The following is a 20,653-nucleotide window of genomic DNA, read 5'->3' on the forward strand; positions in this document are numbered from 1 at the left end:
ACAGTTAACTCATAGGATCTACAACAGCAAGAATGAATCCTACTGTAAATGATAGACTTTGGGTACTAAAGACCTGCCAGCATAAGTTTATGGGTGGCAAGAGGTGTGCTATTCTGGGGCAGGATGCTAACAGTGCAGGAAGCTGTGTTTATGGGAGATGCATAGGAATCCCATTCCAGTGACACAATTATTGACCTATTAACCCCACAAATCTAAAATACTACTTCAAAATACATAGAAACAGAGAATACTTATCAGCACCACTGGTACCGCAAAATGTAGGCAGCAGAAACAAAGCGGATGTCAAATATGTATATTTTGTAGTTTGAGAAGATAATACCTAGGGAACAAATGGTTGATTCAGGAAGATTTTGATGAAATACAGTGAATATGAGGACTCGTATGAAAAAGAAATGGTTAGGATATAGCAAGGTAAATATCATCATCTATCTCTTGGCATATGTGGGATAAAATGGCAAAGCCAGCTGCTGGTGGCTTATGCCTTATAATCCTAGCTACCTGGGAGGCTGGGGTAAAGATCTCCTGGTTCTCAAGGCATGCCTGTGCAGGAGCTCATGAGGCCTCCCTCATCTCCATGGAGGAAAGCTTGATGGAGTGGCATGCACCTGTGACCCCAACAGGAAGACTAAAGCAGGCAAGTTACAGCTCAAGCCTGTGTCTGGGAAAACAAGACCGAAGACCCTACCGACCTTAAAACAATGACAACCTCCCCCCGCCCCCCAACAGTGAAAAATAGAAGTGGAGGCTAGACTGCTAGCAAGTACAGGACTTAAATTCAAACTCTAGTACCACCACCACCACCAAAAACAAACAAGAAAAACCCCAAACCCCAGAGCACATGGTCTACTTTTCAGAAAAAAAAAGTCAAATATTCTAAGATTATAAATGAGTTTTGTTTCTCCTCAAGCTGTTCTGTTTGGCTACAGCTTTTATGGCCAACAGAGTTGCATCTATCCCCACAATCTTGAGTTCTAATAAGTGAAAGAAACCTGCAATCAAAACTATTTGCTAGATAGCATTAAAATGTAGTTACGAAAATTGGAAAAAACACTCTAACATGGATTAAATGGCAATTAATTTATATTTTCAAAACAATTGTTATAAAATGTTAAATTTACCCATTAGGATGAACCATATGTATGATGCTCTCATTTCAACTCCAAAGAATAACACGTTTCAGGGAGGAGATCAAGAATTTGTGTGTGTGTGTGTGTGTATATATATATATACACACTCATTGTATGTGTCTGTCTGACTTAGGGAAGAGGAACATTAAACATTAAAATGATGAGACAAAGGGTAAAAGGCAAACCAATGCAACAGCATATTTATAAGACAATATGTTGTAAACTAACTGTACAACTTGGGGAAGAGGGAAGGTGGGGGAAAAATTAGGGAGGGGGGCTGGGGATATGGCCTAGTGGCAAGAGTGCTTGTCTCGTATACATGAGGCCCTGGGTTCAATTCCCCAGCACCACATATATAGAAAATGGCCAGAAGTGGCGCTGTGGCTCAAGTGGCAGAGTGCTAGCCTTGAGCAAAAAGAAGCCAGGGACAGACAGTGCCCAGGCCCTGAGTTCAAGCCCCAGGACTGGCCAAGGGAAAAAAAAAATTAGGGAGTGGGTAACAAGTTGGACAAGAAATGTATTCACACCCTAACATATGTAAGTGTAACCCCTTTGTACTTCACCTTCACAATACAAATTTTTTTAAAGAGAAAATGAATATATACTGGATCTCAAGATCTCAAATATACTTCAGTTATTCTTGCTAAAATGTAAGTTTCTATTTCTGAAATTTCTTGGAGTTAACTAATGTATGCAAAATGAAAGTTTATGTCTTATGGATAAGAAGTTATAAACACAGGGCACAAATTTGTCCTACATATAATAAACTTGTCAGAATGGTTCATTTTTGCTGAGAGAAAATTCACAGGAATATGTCAACAGTGGAACCAAGATCTAGGCACTGTGTCTAGCAAAAAGAATAGTGGTGAAGTTTTCCAAATGCTAATAGTATTGATAGGGATTTGACATACTATGTTTCGAAAACTTAAGTAAAAATTAAAAAACAAAAGCAAAAACAATCTAGAAATACCTGTCCATGGTGGATGTTTTTGTAACTTTGTAAAATGTTTAATATCCTACTGGTACTACCTTTTCATTTTATTGTCTATGTCGGCACCATGTTAAAGCATTTTCTCCTCCTTGGATATCTGATCAAATTAATTATGAATTTTAGCAAAATTGAAACTGTGAGTCTTCTAAAAGAATGTGAAGTCGCTCTTCACCAAATTAATGTGTGAAATCTTCAAGATGAATTTAGTTTGTGCCACTTGATAACAACCTTTTCAGGATTTGTAAGTGTTTCTTTCCATTGTTTCACTGCTTCAATGTTGTTACTGTCTTCACTTATCCAGATCTGTAAAGGAACAATACCATCATTTCATGTAGTATAATCATGATAACTGAATTCAAACAGTTTATTAATCTTACTAAAAAAAGATATTGTAAAGTTTGGTTTATATTTAAGTAAATGTCTTTCTAGTTTTCTAAAAATTAGTTTGATTTCTTCCTTTGACATTTAACTGTTAAAACATTCAGCCTGTTTCGTCATTCTGATGACTTTTGTATGATTTAATTAACTTTTGAGAATCTAAGCATGAGGTCCTGAGTTCTACCAGTACCGCCAAAATTTAAAATAAATGAAAATGAAAAAGGAATTCATGTTGAAAACTGAGCACCAGTGGGTTACTCTGCAATGCTACTCAGGAAGCTGAGAATGGAAGGATCGTGGCTCGAGGCCAGCCTGGGCATAAAAGTTCACAAGACCCCTTTTCAACCCATCGCTGGGAATGGTGGTATGTGCTTGTCATCCTAGCTTCACGGAAGGCTGCCTCTGAAATACTCATTCAGATCACTCCTGGGCAGAGAAGTCCACAAGACTGGGCTGGGGATATGGCCTCGTGGCAAGAGTGCTTATCTCATATATGTGAGGCCCTGGGTTCAATTCCCCAGCACCACATATGCAGAAAATGGCCAGAAGTGGCGCTGTGGCTCAAGTGGCAGAGTACTAACCTTGAGCAAAAAGAAGCCAGGGACAGTGCTCAGGTCCTAAGTCCAAGCCCAGGACTGGCCAAAAAAAAAAAAAAAAGTCCACAAGACTTTTTTCTAATAGAAGAAGCAGGGTATATTGGCTTGACTATCACCCCAGTTCATAGTGTCCATCACTTAAGTAACTTTATATAATATGTGAATGCACTTGGGAAAACTAAGTATGATGCCAATGCAAGACATCCCAATGGCTATATCTCCTGCAGATAAGGTGGCCAAGGATTAAAAAAAAATCTTCAGGGCTGGGGATATAGCCTAGTGGCAAGAGTGCCTGCCTCGGATACACGAGGCCCTAGGTTCGATTCCCCAGCACCATATATACAGAAAACGGCCAGAAGCGGCGCTGTGGCTCAAGTGGCAGAGTGCTAGCCTTGAGCGGGAAGAAGCCAGGGACAGTGCTCAGGCCCTGAGTCCAAGGCCCAGGACTGGCCAAAAAAAAAAAAAAAAAAAAAAAAAAAAAAAAATCTTCACCCTCACCCTGGCTCTAGCATAACAATGCTGCTACTTGGAATTAATGTTTCTGAGATCCAGCTTCTAATTATTCCAAGTAAAACAACTGGAGTAGCTCATTGGTGTTAAAGCATTTTTAACTTTCTTTCATAGTGTAAAGAAACTTTCCTCAGCTAATACCTTACAATATATACAATAGGTAACACTAGTGTTTTGGTTGGCAGAGGGGGACAACTTGAGTCCACATGTGGTTCTACATCACGGTGACACCTGAAACTACTGAAGATGTTGTAGGGAGCAGGTGACCAGAAAGAACTTTTTACAACTGTTATCCTGAACATCACTTCACACAGTCAATTTCCTACTCGTACATGACAGTTGAGTATGATTAAAAATACACATCTCTAACTGAACTGACTTCAGAGGCTTCATGGCTGTCGAGTATGTTACTCCTTCCTCAAAGAATGAGTCAGCACTGCCCCCCACCCTGCCCGCAAAAAAACAACAACAACAAAACCCCATAAAACAAAAAGCAAAAAAACCTCAACTTATCTTGGTTGGTAAAGCTGAAACACACAGGTTTAAAAATCAGCCTGATAACTCCGAAACTTCAACTGCTTGCGTAAAAGCGAACACAAAAAATGCCTGAAAGGAATTTTTGCATTGAATTTTACCTGAGGCTGAAGAATCTTACTCTATTTAATACTCAATGTTATATTGTGTTCCTTTTGCTAACCAACTGCTTACATGCATAGAAAACGACAAGGAAGAAATTAAATATAATCCCCCCTCTACTGACCTGCCCTACAAAATGTTTTCTTCTTACAGAGCTTCGACTATAAAGCTTGACGAGAAAAACAATCTCTTTTTCTGTCTGTATGAGTGGGAAAATCATCGTCTCGCCCCACTTCACTTTCCCATTGCAGGCCTTCAGCAAGCGTGTCTTCTTCTTATAAATCAGTTCTCCTGAGCTAAACATTCTCACCTTCACAAAAAAACCTGCAAAACAAAGAATTCTGATTTATACAAACTGTATCTAAAATACCACAAGAGGAGTATAGTGTATGCTACAAAGTGGCCTATTTTAATGGTCCTTTCATAGAAAAAGTTTTTGACTTTATTGTATCTTTTGTTTTGTCTTCATATTTATCAATCTCTACTTTCTCTTTAAGACCTGACTTCTGTTTTCCTCATGTTTGTTGTTCTACTTCTTGAACTGAATGCTAATCTTTCTCGTTATAGTGGACATCACTGCATTTGCCTGCTTTCAGACAGTTGCTTTCTTTTGGTAGGAAAATGGAGCACATTTTCTCTCTCTCTCTCTCTCTCTCTCTCTCTCTCTCTCTCTCTCTCTCTCTCTCTCTGTGATTTCTAAACAGTTAAGAATTGTTTAATAAGCAATTCCTTGGAAATCTTCCTCATTGTAACTTTGATAGAGGTGGATATTCTTCCCTATTATTAGTGACAGAATAAAAAATTAGTAATGAGAAAAATACTTTAAATATAAGAGGTACACTAACAGGGTAATCTGCCAACATGAGGGAAAGGAGCATGTTTTACTCGCCTCTTAGGCCTTGAGCAGGATCTCAGACTTCTACATCTAAGAGTGGCCAAGGGAACCAGGTCTAGTCAGCCAAAATATCACAATCCCTGGTTTACATCCATTAAAGGCACAGACCTTAATCCACTGCCTGCCTGATTCTTGTCCAGTTGTACCCCCCGACATTTTGACTGACCGATAGATATACTTACTTAAAGTCAGAGGTGTTGATGAGCTTGGAAGGTACTGTGCCTCAAGAATTTGTAGCTGAATCCTGCTGTTTATTGCCTGAAAGCAAGTTCCCAATTCAAGTTCTGCATGGCACACCTGCATCTCATAAAAAAGTATTACTCACTACTTCAAAATAAACTTTAAGGATATTTCAAAAATTCAAAGATAAAAAACTATAGTTAAAAAATTTGAAAGTATTGCTATTTCCATTAATATTGAAAGTGGTAAGTCTATACAAAGATTATAAAGAACATAAGATTCTATAAATAAATTCACCCACATAGATTTTGCAAATACAAGTTATACTTCAAAATCAGTGACAAAAGACAATTCAACTGAAAAAAAATAAATTTCTAAGTATTACTGAAGAAATGGCCCATTTCCCCAAAAACAAACTTTCAAAAGGATTAAATGTTAATTGAATCATCATTATTATTACAGTACTGGGTATTGAATTTCATTGCCTCACACTTGCTAGGCAGATGATCTACCACTTCAGCCATGTCTCCAGCCCATAATTCTTTTTATTTTGTGCTGGTACTAGGGCTTAAACTCAGGGTATAATTCCTATGGATAGAAATTATATTTTAAAATTTAGAGTAGATGCTACCAAAGTCAGAAGACAGAAAGTATTACTACATAAGCACAATTGTGGATTGAGTTGAGTTACTCTTCTGAATGGAAGCAAGCCAAAGAAAGCTGGCAAGAAGGAGGCTAGTCGAAGTGACAGGCAATAAATAATGTGGAAAAGGTCAAAGAAAACCTGAGGCAAACAGACTCATGAAGGAGACTTAAAGGGAAACATCAAAACATCTCTTCAGCATTACTTATCAAGAAAACTGATGAAGTTTGTGAAATATAATGCAAGGCATCCTACTTAAGTAGATTCTAAGATCCTTGAAGTGAAAACAAGAGAACAAAATCTGTCCAGAAACAAAAACATTGTTCATGCACCGAGAAAGGAATAAGAATGCAAGTAAAACAAGAACATAGCATTACAACTCTTCCTAGGAATTGGCACAGATAGACCCAAAAGTTTTTGCTAGTACTGATTCCAATAAAATTAAAGAACAGCTAGATTATTAACATTTTACAAAAACATTTATTTGGTATTTGATAATTTCCCCGTATTCTTCAATAACTGGTTCATTGGCAAACAACCACAAAGCGAACCTTTCTGTGTATGTGTTATTGACTGAAGCCTGGGAATTTTCTCAAAATATAATTCTCTTGGGGCTGGGAATGTGGCCTAGTGGTAGAGTGCTTGCCTCACATACATGAAGCCCTGGGTTCAATTCCCCAGCACCACATATATAGAAAACAACAGAAGTGGCACTGTGGCTCAAGTGGTAGAGTGCTAGCCTTGAGCAAAAAGAAGCCAGGGACAGTGCTTAGGCCCTGAGTTCAAGCCCCAGGACTGGCAAAAAAAAAAACACCCAAAAAATATGATTCTCTTTTAACACTGCATGCCATAAGAAATCCAGGTTTGGGGTGGGGGGGGATAATGATGAGAAGGAAAGACACTGATCAAGATGCATTGTATGCATAAATTCATATACTGAATTGAAACCCCTTTGTACCACCACTTAGAGATAAGAAAAACTAAATTATAAAGACAAAAAATAAATCAAAAGGTAGACAATGAAAAATGGATTGCTTAATAAGTATAATCTGAATAGTTGAGATTAATTTCTTCTTGGGAAAGTATAAAATGATGAGAAAAGAAAGGCTGACTTCTAACAAGTGAGTTGGTGTTTAAGTTAGAATGGATGAGTATCTTTAAACATCAATTGTTTGATAGCTATATATAAAATAAAATCTTTGCTCACTAAACAAACAGAAAAGTTCCTGTGGGGGCAGGAAAATTGAGAATTCGAGGCCAGCCTAGGCAACAAAGCCCCTGGCATTTAAATCAAGATATAAAAAAAAACACCTCAAAACCCAGACACTTATTGTTTACAAAACACAATTAAAACATGGTTTTTAAAGTTTTTCACCACCATTTTGTATCCATGCTTAAACACTCATAAAAAGATCCAGCAATGGCAAATGTAACTTATTGTTACTCAAATGGAAGGGTTCACTCAAAAACCAAAGAAAGCAACCTTTGGCAATGGTTTATCACTTTCTTTCTACTTGCCAGTATTATTTTGCAAATCGACTTTATGTTCCAGGACATTAATGAAAATCATTAAAAACTATTCAAAGTAGATTTCTTTTTTTTTTTAAAGCAGCAATAGGATTTTTAAGTTTGTTTTTCAGGCAGGGTCTTGCTAACTTTGTATTGGTTGGCCTCACACTGTAATCTTCCTGCTTCTGCCTCCCAAGTAGCTGGGACTACACTCCCATGTCACCACACCTGATCTTTTTTTTTTCAAAAGAATTCAGTATTGAGGTTTGAATTCAGGGCCTTGAACTTGCTAGGCAGGTGATCTACCATTGAGCCAAGCCTTTAGCAGACCTTTTTGTTTTGTTTCCTGACAGCGTCTTCCTGTGTAACTCAAGCTGAACTTGAACCCACAGTCCTCTTGCCTTAGCCTCAAAGTGCTGGGAGTACGGTCATGTACTACATATGCTTAGTCTTAATTTCACAATCACCCAAAACTTAAAAATTCCAAAGGGCAAGTACGTATTTAGTGAGCACAAAACTGTGGAAGATAAAAGATAGGATTTCTGCTCCTGAATCATGTCTCATTTTTGGAAAAAAAACAACTTCATTATCCTTCTAGGGATTACTGAAAATGAAATATTTTACCAGGCATTGGTAGCCCACATCTATAATCCTAGCTACTCAGAAGACAGGAGATCTGAGGATTGTGGTTCAAAAGCTAGTCGGGGCAGGAAAGTGTGTGAGACTCTTATCTCCCATTAGCTACCAAAAAAGCCAAAAGTAGAGCTGTGGCTCAAGTGGTAGAGTGCTAGCCTTGAACCAAAAAGCTCTAGGGCAGCCCCCAGACCCTGAGTTCAACTGGAGAGGGAGAGAGGGAGAGGAGAAAAGGGGAGAGGGGGCAAGAGCGATTAAGCTTAAAGAAAAGCATGATCTGCTGGTCCTTGATAGGATCTCTTTAGGGTGACGATGCATGGCAGAGTTCAGAGAGCTGGCTCTAGGTATAAATGTGGCTCTTCAATGAGGAGGTAAGACCTCAGGGCAAGGGCTCCACATCAGGGATGACAGAGCAATGAGTCAGCCATTAGGTAAATCCCTAAAAAGGTCAGCTATTTTTTTAGGCAAAGTTGGTCTCTTTCATATTATTCAACACAAATTTTAAGATCTGAAGTAAATACATCACTATTGGTCCAGTCAAGAATTCTATTGAGAAAAATATTAGCTCTAAACCACTATTCATGGTGAACCAGTTGTCAGTGTGGCTGGGCATATAAGCCTAGTTCCTTCAATGTCACAATTAGAATATCTATTTTCTCTTCAACACATGAAACAATGCATATCATTCTTTCCTTAGCCAATAATATAAAACATCAACACTTAGTAATATAAATTCAATAGTCCAGGAAAGTACAAATGTTCTTTCAAGATATCAATCTTTGTATCCCTCATATCTGGCATTCAGTAGATATACAGGTTGCTTATAAGACTTCTGACATATAGAATGTTAGATGAAATCTGGCCATAATTATTTATATAAATTCTCCAAGGCAATTAATGTTTCCATTTCTCAGAGAATGTCTTTACTGAGTCTCTTCTGAATTCAGGGAAGTTCATAAGACTATAATTTCCAATTAACTACTAAAAAGCTGGAAGTACAACTGTGGCTCAGATGGTTCAGAGCTAGGCTTGAGCAAAAGCTCAGGGACAGCTCAGGCCCTGAGTTCCAAAATCTATAAAGAAAGCTTAACTCTCTGGTCAGATATTTGCTTTTGTTTTTATTTATTTATTTATTTATTTATTTATTGGCCAGTCCTGGGCCTTGAACTCAGGGCCTGAGCACTGTCCCTGGCTTCCTCCCGCTCAAGGCTAGCACTCTGCCACTTGAGCCACAGCGCCGCTTCTGGCCGTTTTCTGTATATGTGGTGCTGGGGAATCGAACCTAGGGCCTCGTGTATCCGAGGCAGGCACTCTTGCCACTAGGCTATATCCCCAGCCCGCTTTTGTTTTTAAATCTCCAATTTCTCTAACAGTTTGGTGGGTCTTAAGCCAGATGACACATTCATATCACCTGGGAAGCTTTTGAAAACCACAAATACTTCTTTCCCAGTCCCCAAGAAATTTCAATTTTATTGGGCTGGGTTCCCAGGTGATTCCAAGGGTTACAAAGCACTTCCAGTCATCCTAAATATTATTGGATGAGGGATAAATCCTACATTATTCTAAAAGCACAGTTATGTTTGATCATATAAAAATTACAATTGGTATCTATAAATGTTATCATGCCACAAAGTACATAATTCAACCATTAGGAATTTCTAAATAATAACAATGTTTGGCTGGTTAGTTGAAAGAAGCAAGTATCAGGTATCAAAAAATGATGAAATGTATAGAAGATATATTGTTACAAAATTCAATAGCTGGGTGCTGGTGGCTCATGCTTGTAATCCTTGTTATTCAGGAGGCTGAGACCTGAGGATCATGGTTCAAAGCCAGCCTGGGCAGGAAAGTCCATGAGACTCTTATCCCCAATTAACCATCAGAAAACCAGAAGTGGTGCTGTGGTTCAAAGTAATAAAGTGGTAGCCTTGAGCAGAAGAGTTCATGGACAGTACAGAATATATATGTATCCTTTAATTTCTATTTTTTACTAAAAACTTAGTTGTAAATCTTCCATCCCAGGCAAGTAGTTTTCTAATCCTCTAATATTCTATAATTTTCCAGTTATTCCCCAACAAACAAAAATCCGTTCATCAAACCATTCTAAATTATGGAGATTTGTGACACTGCAGACTATTATCACTTACAGAAATCTTTGAAGGTGGTATGATATCCAAACAGTAATCCATTTCCTGAGTACTAAGAGTTCTGAGTGATAGGGAACATTCTCCAATAGTTTTCTTTCTGGGAGTCTGGGCTTGAATCTTAAATACCAGTCTTACAGTTTGTAAATTTTGTAGTTTAATAGAAAATACAAAAGTTTCCATAAATTCAATAACCTTAAAAAGAAACAAGAAAACATAAAATGTATGTTTGCCATTATAAAGTAATACTTTTTATCCAGGAAAGAATACTTAGTCTTTTTCACAAAAACAACAAATATCTATTTTAATGTAAATTAAAAAAGTTTATATGACTTCTTTTTCCATAATTCATCCAGAATACTACCTTCTTTAATGTCACAATTTAATCTTATAATTATTTAGGAATTCAAGTTACTGTCAACACCAACAACTTATCAGAATATCGCTTTCCTTTGTTGAAAATTAGCCTGCTTTTTCATTTTGATTCTAAGATATCTTTCCTTCTATTCACCACAGCTTTTCAATGTTAATGAAGATAGTTAATGAGAGTAATGCATGCTAGTTTCAAATGCAGGACCCGTGGTATATAGAATCTAACTTGTTCACACAAAGAACCTGGAATTAATTCTCTCTACTACATACTTCCTTCTTTCAAACTTTAATGCCTCTTTTTGAAAAGGAAAAGTATATGCCAATTGACATAAATACTTTGGCTACTGTGCCTAAATTTTCACTCAGTATAAACACTCCTATCTGCACAGTCACAATTGTTTCTGTTTGTCTCCTAACCACTGGGGTTTTGCTTTTAAGCCCTAAGGATTATATGACCACACTAATGCAACAAATAAACATGTTAGAAATCATATAGACTAAGTAAGTGTACTTCACTGCACATTTTCCACACTTATTTTAAAAATAAAATTAAAAAAACAAGAAATGTTAACAGGTTTTAACATTAAGATCATTTTTCCTAACTTTTCCTGTTAACTGAGTTTTATTTGAAAACCAAAAAGTAAAAATGCTTAAATTCACAAAGTAGTTATGCCTGAATGTTAAGATTATAACCAGAGTTAAAATTTACTTCTATCTAGGGCTGGGAGTATGGCCTAGTGGCAAGAGCGCTTGCCTCCTACACATGAAGCTCTTGGTTCGATTCCCCAGCACCACATACATGGAAAACGGCCAGAAGGGGCACTGTGGCTCAGGTGGCAGAGTGCTAGCCTTGAGTGGGAAGAAGCCAGGGACAGTGCTCAGGCCCTGAGTCCAAGGCCCAGGACTGGCAAAAAAAAAATAAAAAATAAAAATAAAAAATTTACTTCTATCTAGTCTTTCCTTGACACAGACTTTCATATAGCAAGATTCTGGTACACAATTTTGATGATTAACCTTTTCCACTTACTAACAGCAGTTTTCTATCTCCTTAAAAGTTCTCCCTAAATGGGAAGAATTCATAGCTGCTTAGCGTTCTTATCACATAGAGTTATATTTCCAAAAAGCCATGCTGAAGTCTTAACTTCTAAGTCCTCAGAATGTGAACTCCCTTGGAAACAGGATCACTGAGGATGCAAGTGGTCAAGTGAACACTGATCAGGGCAGATCCCTTATTGGTGTCTTTGTAAGAAGATAACTACGTGAAGAGAAAGAGACTAGGAAGAAGGCCATGAGGAGATGGAAGAAGAGACTAAGAGTTTTGTTTATACGAGCCAAGAAATGAAGAGTGCCAAGTATTACTGGCTTCCCCAGACACAGAAGACAGGCATGGAACCAACAATGTTAACACCTCGATTTCAAACTTCTGAAACTGTGAAAGAAATATTTCTGTACTTTCCTCTTCTTGTAGTATGGGAATTAAAGCCAGGGATTCACAGATGCTATATAAGTACCTTACCACTGACCTACAACTTCAGCCCAAAATGTCTTTTGTTTGAAAAAAAATTAGTAGTTCTTTTTTACAGGAACTCTAAAATGAATATGTATATATACACCATCAGGTCTCCCAATCAGTACTCTGTGAGATGTTAAATTGTTTTCAACTTTTCCATCATGAATATTTTATATATGTTCCTATTTACATTCTAGATTATGTCCATGGATCCAAACAGAATTACCATGTGAAAACAAAAACAAATATTTAGCTGGGCACCTGTGGCTCATGCCTGTAGTGCTAGCTATTAAGGATGCTGAGATCTGAAGATTGTGGTTTGAAGCCAGGCCAGGCAGGACTTTCCTTTGAACTGTGATCCACAGATCTCAGTCTTCTGAGTATCTAGGATTACAGGTATGAGCTACTAGCATCCAGACACCTTTTTCTTTTTATACAAGAAAAACAAATAGGCTTCTTAGTTACTGATAATATTCTGTATGTTCTATTGATTCCAATTTTTTTTTTTTTTTTTTTGGCCAGTCCTGGGCCTTGGACTCAGGGCCTGAGCACTGTCCCTGGCTTCTTCCCGCTCAAGGCTAGCACTCCGCCACTTGAGCCACAGCGCCGCTTCTGGCCGTTTTATGTATATGTGGTGCTGGGGAATCGAACCTAGGGCCTCGTGTATCCGAGGCAGGCACTCTTGCCACTAGGCTATATCCCCAGCCCCTATTGATTCCAATTTTTAAACACACCTTAATAGCAAACAACAAAATACTAAATTTGGGGAGGTTGCAAAATTATCTTTAAAAAGCAAGAAGTGCATAAAAGTATGTAATTTTCAGTTTTCCTAAAATAAAACATTTTTCTTATTTTTATGCTTTACACAGATAAATGCAATACATGAGGGAAGCAGAAAAGAAACTCAGACATAAACAGCCACTTACACGGGAAGCCTCCTTAGCCGAGGACTTGAAGGGCACTGGCTTGGGCAGTGTTAGAATTCCCTTCACACAGATGGTGGGAGCATCTCCGTAACTAGCAGGCCAGCATAAGTCCCTACACTGAAAAATTAAAGGTAGAGTTTAAATTTCACAAAAAACACTGGTTACCAATATTTGACCTAGTTACTGGGTTAATGGTGTGAGGCAAAAGTTTTCAAATTAACTTTTAATTGTAAGAGCTCATGTTTCATCTGCATTAATTTTGACATTAAGCATCATAGATTTACTCTCTTTCCTTCTTCAAGTTAAAAACATACACCACTCACACACACTACAGATTTGTTTTCTTAGATGCCATTGACTTCTGCAAAATACTGTAGAATCTTAAATTCTGATGTCAGTTCTGGGGAAAGGCTCTTTCCCCTTAAGAGGGCAACCACAGCTACTTACTGAATGAAGTAAAGACTCAATTCTGCAGTAAGAGTTGGAGTTAACTATGCCAATTTACCTGGAGAACTGTGATCCAGATCTGTTCTACTGAAGAATTATAAAACAATCTCACATTCAATCTCCCAACATCTCTTTCATCTCCTGATAGAGTAATTGTATCTGAATGTGAAAAGACAAAGATTTCAGTAATCCCTTGACCCAATTAACCTTTGATACAACCCAATTTTAAGAGCACCACTGAAGAATGTTATAATTATTTCTTAAGTTCCCAATTTAATAAAGCAAAACTCACATTTCTATGTTTTTATTGAAGTGCCCAGGATAAAATATAATATAAAAGGCACATGGCTTAAAAATATAACCAGATGCAGGGTGAAGGATTTAAGTTAAAACTCTAAAAAATATTTCCCAAATAACATTCAAAAGGCCTTAAAATTATATGCTTCTCAAAGTTCCTTCATTCATGTGCTTTAAAATAAACAAAAGATATTTAGCAGCTTTGTTTTTTAAAAAGATTCATTTATGTCTGAGCACTGAGAAACAGACCACTTGAACAAACTATATATGTGCTGTTAACACCACCAATTTATATTTATATTTATATTATATTTATATTTTTATATAATCATATATATTTTTGAATTACTAATGGGCAGAAATAATTCCCTTATTGTAAACATGGGATTCGGGCTGAGAATGTGGCTTTAAGGTACAGTGCTTGCCTAGCCTGCATGAAGCCCTGGGTTCAATTCCTCAGCACCATATAAACAGAAAAAGCCGGAAGTGGCGCTGTGGTTCAAGTGGCAGAGTGCTAGCCTTGAGCAAAAAGAAGCCAGGACAGTGCTCAGGCCCTGAGTTTAAGCCCCAGGATTGGCAAAAAACAAACAAACAAAAACAAAACAATAAAAATGGGTTCTTTATGCCTTACCCAGGCTTTTGTTACTCCCCTGAGAGTTTTTTCTTGAAGAAGAACTACTGGGTACACTGGAAAGTGAATCGTGTCTCTACAAATAAAAAAGACCTTTAGCTACAAGTTGCATATCAAACTTGATACATAAATATACTCCAATAACCACCCTAGTATCAAATTGCATGCTAATCATCTTAGTAGTGTGAGTAATTACACCCTCCCATATACATATACACACATTTTCCAGTGCTCCTGCTTTCATTTACAGGAATACAAATGATTTTTATTTTTACTTTGTTGATCTCTATATCCTAGTTTTAATAGTTAAGTAATTTTTAATAGTTTATTTGCACTGAAAATGAAACATTTTTAAAGCATCAAAAATTCACAATTCCATTTCAAAAGCTAGCAGTAAATAATTACTACATCTCAAAAGAAACACTGTCTTTTTTTGTATGTGTTTCATAAGGAAAATTAAATAACCACTTTAACTATACCATTTTGAATTCTACCTGTATAAAGATTCCTTATGTACATGCCAGCTGAGAACTAGAAAATTTTTGAAAAATGAGCAAAAGAATAACACTACTTTTTATTAGCTAAGAATTTCTTAAATTAATAAATGTGTCCAGAAAATGTCAAATATCAAGTCTTCAGATATTAGATATGGTCACAGGAAAATTTGTAATATCTAATGTAATTCATACCTTTCAGAATTTTTAATCTAAAAAAAATCACACAATTTTAGTTTTGAAATAAAATTACTTTACCTGGATGAATCTGTGAGATGAACTTGTAAGATCAAACATAGATTTGCTTAGCCCAGGGGACCCAGGAAGTTTGCTGGTCCTTAAGTCACAAACTACAAAGGGATAAGAGACAGGTATTAATTTTTACAGTCAAGAAAATGAGGTGGACACATGGCTCATGGCTGTGGTTACTAGAGAAGTGGAATGGGAGCACTGTGGCTCAAGGACAGTCTGGACAACAAGCTTGAAGCCCTGGGAGGCTGAAATGGGGAGGATAGCCCAAACAACAGTTCACAAAATCCAAATCTCAAAAAAAAAGGTTGAGCCGAGCGCCAACACCTAGCTACTCAACCCTAGCTACTCAGGAGGCTGAGATCTGAGAATCATGGTTCAAAGCTAGCCCAGGCAAAAAAGTCTGAGAAACTTTTATCTCCAATTAACTGCCAGGAAACCTGAAAGTGGTTCTGTGGCTCAGAGTGGTAAAGTGCCAGCCTTGAGCAAAATTGCTTAGGGACAGGGCTCAGGCCCTGAGTCCAAGACGCATGACTAACAAAAGAAAAAAAAGTTGGTCATGGTAGCATGTGCCTGTATCCCTACATGTTGGAAAGTGTAATAGACTACTCTGGGCAAAAAGTAAGACCTATTTCAAAAATAACTGGAGAAGGGATGGGAGTATGTTTCAAGTGGTAGAGTTCTTGCTTAACAAGCACAAAGCCTGAGTTCATATCCTAGAAACAGTAAGTGAAAAAAACAAAGAAAAAGAAAAAGAAAATGAAGCAATGGGCTTCTACCTCATCATAAGCTAAGTTCCTAATAGAATAAACTGTGTACATTGTATGCAAACCTACATAATAAAGTCTTGTGGCGAAATCTAAAACATTTCTTTTTCAATGATTTTTCTTCTGTTTGAAACAGAATTTAATAGAAACAAACAACACTTTTTTACAATCACAGTTTTTTTTTTGTTTACATTCTCCAACTTTCACCTGAGAATAATCTAAGAGCAATTCAGCTACTTAATGGGCACTTATCACATAAACAGTTGATTCTGAATCCCAGTGCTCCTATATTTCTAGTGTCCTTTTAAGTTAGAAAATCCTTGGGAAAAGGAACTCTATCTACCAAGTGCGCATTCGAGAACAGAATAGGCACCTAAGTAAATATTTCTTCTTTATTTAGTATCTCACCCTGAATTCAGTGGTTGGATGATAGCTATCTATCTCATGTATGTATATACACACATACGAATGACCCAGATTTGTCAGATTTGAAAAGCTGTGAGAATTTTATAAATTGGAAACATATAACACAGCCTGTAACTGATATGAAACTGAAAGAGTTCTATATCTATAATTCTACATCTATATTCTATAATCAAATTATGAGTTCTTAAATTCATTTAAGTGATTAGAGCAGAAGAAAAAAGTGTATTAATATGTGTGCCAGAATTCATTTGAATAGCTAATATATAAAATATGCACAAAATAACCTAAAAACAAAACCTTAAAAAAAGGAAAAAAATAAATGGAATTTGGAATTGCCAACAAATATAATAATTTATTTTCTTTTTTAAAATATTGTATCATTTAGTAGGTTACAATTTTATAAGGAGGTTACAATTTCCTAAGTCGGGTTATAAGTACAGTGCACCTTTATCAATGTCACTGGTTTCATCACTCGCCACCATTTCCTCCTCCCATCTTACTAACCATATTACTATAATTAATTATATTAAGTATAATACTACAAAGAAGTTATGATACTACAATTTTGTGTGTGTGTGTGTGTGTGTGTGCGTGTGCGTGTATACGCAAATGCTGGTACTGGGGCTTGAACTCAGGGCAGGCCTTGAGTTCTTGCTCAGCTTTCTCCACTTATGCCCTACGACTTGGGCCACATCTCTACTTCAGGCTTTTGCTGATTAACTGGAGAAAAGAGTCTCTTGGATTTGCCTGCCCAGGCTGGCTCCAAACCAGAATTCTCAGATCTCAGCCTCCTAAGTAGCTGGGATATAGATATGAGCCATTTACCCAGCTGTCGTTTGTGTAAAAAATTTAAATCTTTTATATTGTTATTATAAAGAGGATGTACAGAGGGGGGTCACAGTTTTATTAGTCATGTAAAGAGTACAGTTCTTTATGGACAATGTCATCCCTTCCACAAATTTTACATAATACAAATCATTTCTGACAGAGTCTCAGAAGACTTAATTTGATTTCTAATTTTGTTGTTGGTGGTGGTGGTTGTAGGACTTGAACTCAGGACCTGGGCACTATTCCTGAGCTCTTTTGCTAAGGGCTAGTGCTCTACTACCTTGAGCCACAGCACCACTTCTGGTTTTCTGGTGTTAATTGGAGATAAGAGTCTCACAGACTTTCCTGTCCAGGCTGGCTTCGAACTACAATCCTTAGACCACAGTCTCCTGAATAGCTAAGATATACAGGCGTGAACCACCAGCGCTTAGCTGATTTCTAAATTTCTTTTTTTTTTTTTTTTTAGAATCGAGATTCTTTATTACGAAGCTGGCAATTGCGAGCCGACTTATGTCTCAAAGGAACTCAAATTCTGTTCATACAAAGGCAAAAACTACATGATAGGGATGAGGAACTAAACTTAGCAAAAGCATTCACAAAAGCCACACAATGGGGTGGGGGGGAGATCAGGAGCAATCCAGGAAATGAATTCCCTAGAGCAAGACTCTCCTGGAGCTAAGCAACCCACCACACAGCTGCGGTTTGAAGAATGACCCAGATCACAGCTACAGAGTTTTCAGAACTGGGTGACAAGTTCCCATCATCAATTAAGATGCCAAGATGGCGATGAGGACAAATGGCATCACTTAGACCCAGTATCTGGATTTCAGTTCTCACTGTAGGCATCAGAACATGACGGCTTATTGGTTTCGTAGTAACTGAGGACGACATGGGCACCAAGTAGATGCTGCCAGATGCAGAACAGATGTTCCATGGGAGGAAGAATTGTTCTGCACCTGCACAACTGTCTAATGCCCTGCTGGACTGATTTCTAAATTTCTAAAAGAGAAACACAAAGGAAAAGCACAAAAAGGTCTTATACCTGACCCATACAGTCTTGTCACTTCTGAATGAGGAGGGAATCTCCGGCTCAAGTCAGGTGAGATGCTCTGATACAGGTAGAAGGGATTGTACACATCATAGCTGGAACCATGCAGTGATGAACTGGAAAGTTCTACCTTTCGGTCTCCAAAAGATGCTCTGGCAGACCCTGAAAGCAAATGTTTCTAACATGTTGCAATATCCTTTTGAGAGGAGTTGTAAGCCAAACCTGGTATACTCAAAGGAAAAAAAGTTTTGTCTCAAGTAACATTAAATCACATATCCTTAATAACTAAAAGAAAAAAATCAGTATCCATTTATGGGGTTCTAGTAGTGCAAAGTTATTATAGATGAGATATGGCCAGGAATCCTGCTCTTAAGACAGTCTGGTAGATTTTAGAATTTTAAAAATAATATCTATATTGTTTTATTTCCTTTTATTTTCAGAGTGAACATACATGTATAATATGAGAGGGTTTCACTGTGATATTTTTATACATCCTTTCTGTTGCTCTATAGATAATCTTATATTTTGTAATCTGAGCTTTTTCTTTGAAAGAAAAATATTGTTTTTAGACCCATCCTTTGTAAGAAGACACAAAACTTTTATAAAAACAGACACTATCTGAACAATGATGACTAGTTACTTAGGAGACTGATGTCTGGGGTAGAGGTTAGAAGCCACGCAGACAAATCTGAGAGACTCTTAACTCTAATTGACCAGCAAAAAGCCAGAAATGGGTGCATGGCTCAAATGGTAGAGCACCAGCTGTGACTAAAAAGGCAAAAAAGAGCTCAAGACGCCGAGTTCAAGCCCTAGTACTGGCATTAAAAAACAAAACAACAACAAAAACCCTGACCACATATTGAGATAAAATCATGCAAAGTATGGGCTCTTTTTTAAAAAACCACAATTAAAGTTGCAGTGAAGTTGGAAATCAAAGTAACAAAAACGTGAGCAGAAAATATTTATGGAAAGACTAAGAAGCAAGAATAGCCATAAGATAATCTTTAGTTAAAAAAAAAACCCAACACTGAAAAATTTATTCTTCTGGGTATTAAAAACAGAACTTTGGCACAATGACAAACAAATAGATTAATGAGAACAGAAGAGAAGGCCCTGAAAAAGATGCCATCTTATGGGCACTTGGTGTGTAGTCTAGGTGACCCTGTTCAGCAGCAGGGAGAACATGAACCACAACTAAAGTCTTAAGACAATTGGATCTTGATATGGAAAGAAAATAAGATTTTGTTTGTCTTTATGTTCATAAAAAATAATTTCATGGGAGTGATAGTTCAAATGAAATGTTACAGGCAAAGTAATAAGGCTTCTATACTTAAGTGATGTGTATAAGACAGTTTTCACGACCTTAGGACGGGGTTCTGAAATGGACCACAGAGTACATTAATCACAGGCAGAGCGGCACACGCTTGCAATTCCAGCTACTTGTAAGGTGGTGATCAGGAAGGTTCAAGGGTAATTTGGGAAAAATTAGTGAGATCTAGCTCAACAAATAAGCTGGGAGTAGCGACCCAAGCCTATAATGCCACCTGAGCAACAGGCACAGGTTAGGAGGACTGTAGTTCCAGGTTGGCCCACACACAAAAAAGTGAGATTCTATCTTAAAAGTGACCTAAAGCACTAGGAGATGAAGGAATGGCTCAAGCAGGTAGGTAAGGGCTCTTACACGGTTGAGGAAAAGTTCCATTTGTTGAAATATACTATTTTTAGAGAGTACAAAGGTAATCCAGAGTGGGAGAAGACACTTGGTGCAACATAAATGACAAACTGTATATCTAGAATATATGAAGAACCACTATACATCAGTAAGCAGAGGACAGACACTCACCAGAATGGGTAAAATTCAGACAGATAATATCAAGTGTTGACAAGAAAGTAGGGCACGATAAACTACTACATTCTGTTGGTAGGAATATAACTCTAGTATAATCAATGTGGAAAATAGTTTGGTGAATTTATACTAACATGACGTACTGGACTTACAATGCCATTCACAGCTGAAATGCCAAACACAGCCAAAACTGTTTTACCCACACACTAGAGATGTGTATGAGAAAGTCCAGAAGTATCACTCTCCACAATGGCCCAAAATGAGAGACTCAAATATCCATCAACAGTAAAACAGGTAAAAAGCAGTGTGGGATTGTTACATAAAACACAACAGTATGCTATACAGAAACACTACTGCATTGCATGCCATCTAGAATGCAGTTATATACTGTAATAAATTATGTACAGATATGAAAACAAACTCAAACTACCAATGACCTGAATGAATCTCGCAAATAGAATGTCCAATGATAACCCACAAAAAAGAATACAGCTGGGTGCCAGTGGCTCACACCTGTAATCCTACCTACTCAGGAAGCTGAGATCATGG

General features: G+C 37.3%; 1 protein-coding gene across 3 annotated transcripts in view; it reads right to left on the reverse strand.

Moving 5' to 3' along the window:
* Positions 1-1,669: 1,669 nt before the first annotated feature.
* Tc2n (tandem C2 domains, nuclear) overlaps positions 1,670-20,653 on the reverse strand; it is a 32,050-nt gene continuing 13,066 nt past the window's right edge. For 2 of the 3 annotated variants that reach the window (XM_048362336.1, XM_048362335.1), the window contains exons 6-14: positions 18,253-18,420; positions 15,199-15,290; positions 14,447-14,522; positions 13,577-13,677; positions 13,072-13,188; positions 10,267-10,458; positions 5,337-5,451; positions 4,384-4,583; positions 1,670-2,442 (exon numbers count right to left, since the gene is read on the reverse strand). In XM_048362336.1, the coding sequence (XP_048218293.1) occupies positions 2,332-2,442; positions 4,384-4,583; positions 5,337-5,451; positions 10,267-10,458; positions 13,072-13,188; positions 13,577-13,677; positions 14,447-14,522; positions 15,199-15,290; positions 18,253-18,420 (1,172 nt within the window). In that variant the 3' untranslated portion in view covers positions 1,670-2,331. The remainder of the gene's footprint in view (positions 2,443-4,383; positions 4,584-5,336; positions 5,452-10,266; positions 10,459-13,071; positions 13,189-13,576; positions 13,678-14,446; positions 14,523-15,198; positions 15,291-18,252; positions 18,421-20,653) is intronic. The other variant, XM_048362337.1, reaches the window with a different exon arrangement.

Source organism: Perognathus longimembris, chromosome 14, assembly GCF_023159225.1.
Source record: "Perognathus longimembris pacificus isolate PPM17 chromosome 14, ASM2315922v1, whole genome shotgun sequence".
In the NCBI taxonomy this organism is placed as follows: domain Eukaryota; kingdom Metazoa; phylum Chordata; class Mammalia; order Rodentia; family Heteromyidae; genus Perognathus; species Perognathus longimembris.